Consider the following 7,855-nt stretch of genomic DNA (forward strand, 5'->3'; position numbering starts at 1 on the left):
TCGGGACAAGTGAATTAAATTAAATTCAAGGGTCTTCATTGGGATGGGAAACATACAGTATGTTAACATTGCTAAATCAAGTGAAATAAATCATAAACAAAAGTGAAATAAACAATAAAAAATTAATAGTAAACATAACACCAAAATAATAAAGACATTTCAAATGTCATATTATGTCTATATACAATTTTGTAACGATGTGCAAATAGTTAAACTACAAAAGGTCAAATAAATAAATATGGGTTGTATTTACAAAAGTGTTTGTTGGTTGCCCTTTTCTGGTGGCAACAGGTCACAAATCTTGCTGCTGTGATGTCACACTGTGGTATTTCACCCAATAGATATGGGAGTTTATCAAAATTGGATTTGTTTTACGAATTGTTTGTGGATCTGTGTAATCTGAGGGAAATATGTGTCTCTAGTATGGTCATAAATTTGGCAGGAGGTTAGGAAGTGCAGCTCAGTTTCCACCTCATTGTGTGGGCAGTGTGTACATAGCCTGTCTTCTCTTGAGAGCCAGGTCTGCCTACGACGGCCTTTCTCAATAGCAACATAGTACACAGTCAAAGCTGTCCTTATTCTAGTTTTCTGCCACTGTGTACTCTCTGTTTAGGCCAAATAGCATTCTAGTTTGCTCTGTTTTTTTGTCAATGCTTTCCAATGTGTCAAGTAATTATCTTTTTGTTTTCTCATATTTTGGTTGGGTCTAATTGTGTTGCTGTCCTGGGGCTCTGTGGGGTCTGTTCATGTTTGTGAACAGAGCCTCAGGACCAGCTTGCTTAGGGGACTCTTCTCCAGGTTCATCTCTCTGTAGGTTTTGGCTTTGTTATGGTAGGTTTGGGAATCGCTTCCTTTTAGGTATTTTAGAATTTAATGTCTCTTTTCTGGATTTTGATAATTAGCGGGTATCGGCCTAATTCTGCTCTGCATGCATGATTTGGTGTTTTACATGGAACACAGAGAATATTTTTGTGAATTCTTGGTTGGTGAGCGAACCCCAAACTTTACAACCATAAAGGGCAATGCGTTCTATAACTGATTCAAGTATTTTTAACCAGATCTTAATTGGTATGTTGAGTTTTATGTTCCTTTTGATGGCGTAGAATGCCCTTCTTGCCTTGTCTCTCAAATCATTCACAGCTTTGTGGAAGTTGTGGCGCTGATGTTTAGGCCGAGGTATGTATAGTTTTTTGTGTGCTCTAGGGCAACGGGGTCTAGATGGAATTTGTATTTGTGGTCCTGGCAACTGGACCTTTTTATGAACACTATTATTTTTGTCTTACTGAGATTAACTTTCAGAGCCCAGGTCTGACAGAGTCTATGCAGAAGATCTAGGTGCTCCTGTAGGCCCTCCTTGGTTGGGGACAGATCTAGGTGCTCCTGTAGGCCCTCCTTGGTTGGGGACAGAAGATCTAGGTGCTGCTGTAGGCCCTCCTTGGTTGGGGACAGAAGATCTAGGTGCTCCTGTAGGCCCTCCTTGGTTGGGGACAGAAGATCTAGGTGCTGCTGTAGGCCCTCCTTGGTTGGGGACAGAAGATCTAGGTGCTCCTGTAGGCCCTCCTTGGTTGGGGACAGAAGATCTAGGTGCTGCTGTAGGCCCTCCTTGGTTGGGGACAGAAGATCTAGGTGCTCCTGTAGGCCCTCCTTGGTTGGGGACAGATCTAGGTGCTCCTGTAGGCCCTCCTTGGTTGGGGACAGATCTAGGTGCTCCTGTAGGCCCTCCTTGGTTGGGGACAGAAGATCTAGGTGCTCCTGTAGGCCCTCCTTGGTTGGGGACAGAAGATCTAGGTCACATGTGTCAAACTCAAGGCCCGCGGGCCAGATGTGGCCCGCCAGGTCATTTTATGTGGCCCGCGAGAGCTTAAAAGTTTTGAGTGTCTAAAAATAAATACCAAAAAATAAATTAAGAGCGTGCTTTGACCAAAAACTACATTCCCACAATGCCTTTCGACTACGCTAGCCACGGCAGTGTCCATGCCAACGAGTGGAATTGAGATATAAATAATGATCCCAAAATGTCCAGAAAGAGAAAAGTTGATGCAGACGGAAGACTGTTTCAAGAAAGATGGGAAGGCGAATACTTGTTTGCGCTTCAAGGAGAAAGACCGGTATGTCTTTTGTGTTACGAGGCGGTGTCGGTTGTCAAAGAGTACAATCTGCGTCGACATTTTGACACCAAACACGGAGCTAAGTACGCTAAAGCTAGCCTTCAAGAAAAGCAACAAATTGCCCAAGAATTAAAAGGCAAACTGCGGTCGCAGCAGAGTTTGTTCATGAAATCCACAGCCAAAAACGAGGCCGCGGTGAAAGCTAGCTTCATTGTGGCTGAAGAAATCGCCCACGCTTCCAAGTCTTTTTCAGAGGGAGCGTTTTTGAAGCAGTGCATGCTGAAGGTCTGTGAGCAGGTGTGTCCCGACCAGTTACAGACTTTTAAAAATGTCAGTTTATCAAGAAACACCATCGTCGACCGAGTGAAGGAACTAGCAGAAAATCTTACAACACAGCTGGCCGAGGAGACACGCAGCTACACAGCTTTTTCATTAGCTGTTGATGAAAGCACAGATAACACGGACACAGCGCAGTTATCAATTTTTATTAGAGGCGTAAAGTCGGACCTCTCTATCACTGAGGAGCTGTTGGATGTGGCTGCAATGCATGGGACCACGACGGGACAGAACATTTTTGATGCGGTAGAGAAGTCCGTAAGTAAAAATGCATTGCAGTGGGAAAACTTGGTAGGATTAACTACAGACGGTGCACCGGCAATGTGTGGAGGAAAAGTGGGCTTGGTTGGACTAATGAAGGGGAAAATGCAAAAAATGAACTGTCACACGCCTTTGATAACGTATCATTGCATTATCCATCAAGAAGCTTTGTGTGGGAAGGTGCTGGGGATGGAGGACATTGTGACCACAGTCATGAAAACAGTGAACTTCATTCGGGCGCGTGGCCTGAATCACCGTCAGTTCCAGCAGTTTTTGCTGGAGATGGGCTCGGAACACGGGGATGTGCTGTACCATACAGAAGTGCGGTGGCTGAGTAGGAGCAAAGTCCTCAAGCGATTTTTCGAGCTCAGGAAAGACATTGCTCTTTTTATGCAGAGTAAAGGAAAACTCATGTCTGAACTATCAGATCCAAAGTGGATGTGTGACTTTGCTGTGTTGTGTGACATAACCGACCATCTCGCCCAGCTGAATCAGAAGCTGCAGGGACGCAAACAAGTCATCACGCAGATGTCCGACACGATCACGGCTTTCCAGCGTAAATTGGACTTATGGATGTGGCAAGTGAAACAGGACAATCTTGTTCACTTTCCTGTTTGTCAGAGCATGTCAGCCTCATTTCCCGAGACTTTTTCATGTGCTCAGTTGGCTACCAAACTGAGCTGGTTAAAGACTGAGTTTGATCGGCGCTTCTCTGACTTCAGAGCACAACAGTCTGGCTTTGACATCTTTGCCAATCCTTTCACCACCGATGTCTGCACTGCACCCCAACACCTTCAGATGGAGCTAATTGAGCTTCAAAGCGACAGTGGCCTGAGAGCAAAGTTTCAGGATGCTACAATCCAGGACTTTTACCGTCTGCTGCCTCCTGGTTTGATGCCACAGCTTCGACTTCATGCTGCCCGTGTTCTGTCCATGTTTGGGAGCACCTATCTGTGCGAACAGTTTTTTTCCATAATGAATCTGAACAAAAACAAGCACAGATCACGCCTCACGGATGACAACCTCCATGCTGTTCTACGCATTGCCTCAGCACAGGACCTAAAACCAGACATTGACACACTGGTAACGGGAAAACGGTGTCAGACATCTGGTCAGAAAACACACAGGCAAGCATTTTTTTTTAAACTTAATTAAAATATAATAAAATGTAATTCAACCAAGAAGAAGAACAGTTAAACTGTGTGCAATTTAATGATTGTGCTTGCATTTTGTTTTGTGTTTATCATTTTCAGAACATGATCAATCGATAGTAGAGAGAGAATCCACTTGGTGTGTTCAAGGACAGGCAGCATCTCCTCATCAAAGACTAACCGAAAAACTTGACCAATATAGTTGTGAACTGAGTCAACCTTTATTTTGGTATTTTTAGTTGATTACATATTATTTATGTGTAGCTGCTGTAGTAATTATTTAATGTTTGCAGGTTTATGTGTGTATGCAGACAAATTGTCATCAAACCATCAGTTGGGTGCACGGCTGTGTGCAGCCTTTTTTTGTAAAATGCTACATGTGTCATACATGTTCTTTGCAGCTAAGTTTTATGTTATTTTTCTTTATTCACTTGGACAGTTTGATCCTTCATTAATGGAGTTATGTGGGTTTTCATAAGCTGACAAAATTTAAAAGGATTTATGTTAGAGCTACAAGCAAACATATATTTTCTATGCAACTGTAATTGTCACTTGAATAAGTTATAATAAATAATGAGTTATTTAACATTAAGGAGGAGTTACATTTATTTTACATTACATTCGATTACATTTATAAGTTACATCTGGCCCTTTGAGGACAGCCATTATGCTGATGTGGCCCTCGGTGAAAATGAGTTTGACACCCCTGATCTAGGTGCTCCTGTAAGCCCTCCTTGGTTGGGGACAGAAGATCTAGGTGCTGCTGTAGGCCCTCCTTGGTTGGGGACAGAAGATCTAGGTGCTCCTGTAGGCCCTCCTTGGTTGGGGACAGAAGATCTAGGTGCTGCTGTAGGCCCTCCTTGGTTGGGGACAGAAGATCTAGGTGCTCCTGTAGGCCATCCTTGGTTGGGGACAGAAGATCTAGGTGCTGCTGTAGGCCCTCCTTGGTTGGGGACAGAAGATCTAGGTGCTCCTGTAGGCCCTCCTTGGTTGGGGACAGAAGATCTAGGTGCTGCTGTAGGCCCTCCTTGGTTGGGGACAGAAGATCTAGGTGCTCCTGTAGGCCCTCCTTGGCTGTTCTAGTAGGGTGAGGCCGGGTGCTGCAGACTGTTCTAGTAGGGTGAGGCCGGGTGCTGCAGGCTGTTCTAGTAGGGTGAGGCCGGGTGCTGCAGACTGTTCTAGTAGGGTGAGGCCGGGGGCTGCAGACTGGTCTAGTAGGGTGAGGCCCGGTGCTGCAGAATGTTCTAGTAGGGTGAGGCCGGGTGCTGCAGGCTGTTCTAGTAGGGTGAGGCCGGGTGCTGCAGACTGTTCTAGTAGGGTGAGGCCGGGTGCTGCAGACTGTTCTAGTAGGGTGAGGCCGGGTGCTGCAGGCTGTTCTAGTAGGGTGAGGCCGGGTGCTGCAGACTGTTCTAGTAGGGTGAGGCCGGGGGCTGCAGACTGGTCTAGTAGGGTGAGGCCGGGTGCTGCAGGCTGTTCTAGTAGGGTGAGGCCGGGTGCTGCAGACTGTTCTAGTAGGGTGAGGCCGGGTGCTGCAGGCTGTTCTAGTAGGGTGAGGCCGGGTGCTGCAGACTGTTCTAGTAGGGTGAGGCCGGGTGCTGCAGACTGTTCTAGTAGGGTGAGGCCGGGTGCTGCAGGCTGTTCTAGTAGGGTGAGGCCGGGTGCTGCAGACTGTTCTAGTAGGGTGAGGCCGGGTGCTGCAGGCTGTTCTAGTGCCCTCTCCAATTCGATACATATATGTTGAAGAGGGTGGGGCTTAAGCCAATTTTAACCGTTTGTGTACAATCATTTTATAATGTCGTATGTTTTTCCCCCCAACACTATTTTCCTTAAATTTGTATAGCAGACCCTCATGCCAAATTGAGTCAAAAGTGTTTTGAAATCAACAAAGCATGTGAAGAATTTGCCTTTGTTTTGGTATGTTTGTCAATTAGGGTGTACGGGGAGAATACGTGTTCTGTCGTACAGTAATTTGGTAAAAAGCCAATTTAACATTTGCTCAGTACATTGTTTTCATTGAGGAAATGTACGAGTCTGCTGTTAATGATGATGCAGAGGATTTTCCCAAGGTTGCTGTTGACGCATATCCCACGGTAGTTATTGGGGGTCAAATTTGTCTCCACTTTTGTGGATTGGGGTTATCAGTCCTTGGTTCCAAATATTGGGGAAGATGCCAGAGCTGAGGATGATGTTAAAGAGTTTTATTACAGCCAATTGGAATTTGTGGTCTGTTTATTAATCATTTCATTGAGGAAACCATCAACACCACTTTTTTGGGTTGGAGGGTTTGTAGTTAATCCAATGGGTTCTGGTCGTCTTTAATAGGTGATTCTAAGATTTGTCATTTATTATGTATATGTTTTTTTCTGTTTGTTCTTTGTTCTTTGTTATAGACACAAACAGATTTTACAAGTCGTTCATCCACACATCTCCATTTTGGATAGATAACTCTTTGTGTTGTTGTTTGTTTAGTGTTTTCCCATTTTTACAGAAGTGGTTAGATTCTATGAATTCATCAATTACATTGAGCTGATTTCTGACATGCTGTTCCTTCTTTTTTCCGTAGTGTATTTCTGTATTGTTTTAGTGATTCACCATAGTGAAGGAGTAGACTCAGGTTTTCTGTATTGTTTTAGTGATTCACCATAGTGAAGGAGTAGGCTCAGGTTTTCTGTATTGTTTTAGTGATTCACCATAGTGAAGGTGTAGGCTCAGGTTTTCTGTATTGTTTTAGTGATTCACCATAGTGAAGGTGTAGGCTCAGGTTTTCTGTATTGTTTTAGTGATTCACCATAGTGAAGGTGTAGGCTCAGGTTTTCTGTATTGTTTTAGTGATTCACCATAGTGAAGGTGTAGGCTCAGGTTTTCTGTATTGTTTTAGTGATTCACCATAGTGAAGGTGTAGGCTCAGGTTTTCTGTATTGTTTTAGTGATTCACCATAGTGAAGGTGTAGGCTCAGGTTTTCTGTATTGTTTTAGTGATTCACCATAGTGAAGGAGTAGGCTCAGGTTTTCTGTATTGTTTTAGTGATTCACCATAGTGAAGGCGTAGGCTCAGGTTTTCTGTATTGTTTTAGTGATTCACCATAGTGAAGGTGTAGACTCAGGTTTTCTGGGTCTCTATGTTTTTGGTTGGATAGGTTTCTCAATTTCTTTCTTAGGTTTTTACATTCTTCATCAAACCATTGGTCATTGTTTTTCATTTTCTTAGGTTGTCTCCTTAAATTTTTTAGATTTGATAGGGAATCCGAAAGGTAAAATACACTTTTTAGGCTTTCTACTTCCAAGTTTACACCTTCACTATTACAGTGAAAGGTTTTGTCCAGGAAGTGAATACTGTCACTTCCAGGTAGGTGTTTGTCCCCCTGTGTGCTGAGAATGTCAGGTTCTTGTCCAGTTCTGGCATTTAGGTCGCCACAGACTAGTACATGTCCCTGGGCCTGGAAATGGTTGATCTCCCCCTCTAGGATGGAGAAGCTGTCATCGTTAAAGTATGTAGATTCTATTGGGGGGATATAGGTAGCACACATGAGCACATTTTTTCTGTTGAGATAATTTCCTTAATAATTTCTATATACCAAATTAGACTACCCCCTGTGTCTCTTCCCTGTTTCACACCTGGTCGTTTGGTGGATGGGACTACCATCTCTCTGTAACTTAGAGGGCAACCAGTGGATCTGTCTCCTCTGTACCATTTTTCTTGTAGGATGACAATGTCTGTATTTCCAATTTCTTTGATGAAGTCTGGGTTCCTGCTCTTTACGCCAAAGGCAGATGATCTCAGACCTTGTATATTCGAGGATGAGATAGTAAAAGCTTTGTGTTCCATAGTGTCTAATGTTGTTTTCATGTGGTTTAGGCTCGAACAATTACAGTAGGTGTGAGCAGAGCATGTCGAGCATCTGATACAAGTCTTTGAATGTCCTTGAGTGGCCCAGCCAGAGCCCGGACTTGAACCAAATCTAATATTTCTGGAGATGCCTGAAAATAGCTGTGCAGCAA

General features: G+C 44.0%; 1 protein-coding gene across 1 annotated transcript; it reads left to right on the forward strand.

Annotated features, from left to right (window-relative positions):
• The first annotated feature begins 1,798 nt into the window (after positions 1-1,798).
• Positions 1,799-4,448, forward strand: LOC129819041 (general transcription factor II-I repeat domain-containing protein 2B-like). The gene is made up of 2 exons (XM_055875546.1): positions 1,799-3,832; positions 3,959-4,448. The coding sequence occupies exons 1-2, from the start codon at positions 2,016-2,018 to the stop codon at positions 3,963-3,965; spliced, it is 1,824 nt and encodes a 607-aa protein (XP_055731521.1). The 5' UTR covers positions 1,799-2,015; the 3' UTR covers positions 3,966-4,448.
• Positions 4,449-7,855: the final 3,407 nt, after the last annotated feature.

Source organism: Salvelinus fontinalis, chromosome 21 (genome assembly GCF_029448725.1).
Source record: "Salvelinus fontinalis isolate EN_2023a chromosome 21, ASM2944872v1, whole genome shotgun sequence".
Lineage (NCBI taxonomy): Eukaryota > Metazoa > Chordata > Actinopteri > Salmoniformes > Salmonidae > Salvelinus > Salvelinus fontinalis.

Excerpts from the sequence above, each read along its gene's own strand:
- LOC129819041 (XM_055875546.1), top strand. The coding sequence starts at position 2,016 with ATGTCCAGAAAGAGAAAAGTTGATGCAGACGGAAGACTGTTTCAAGAA.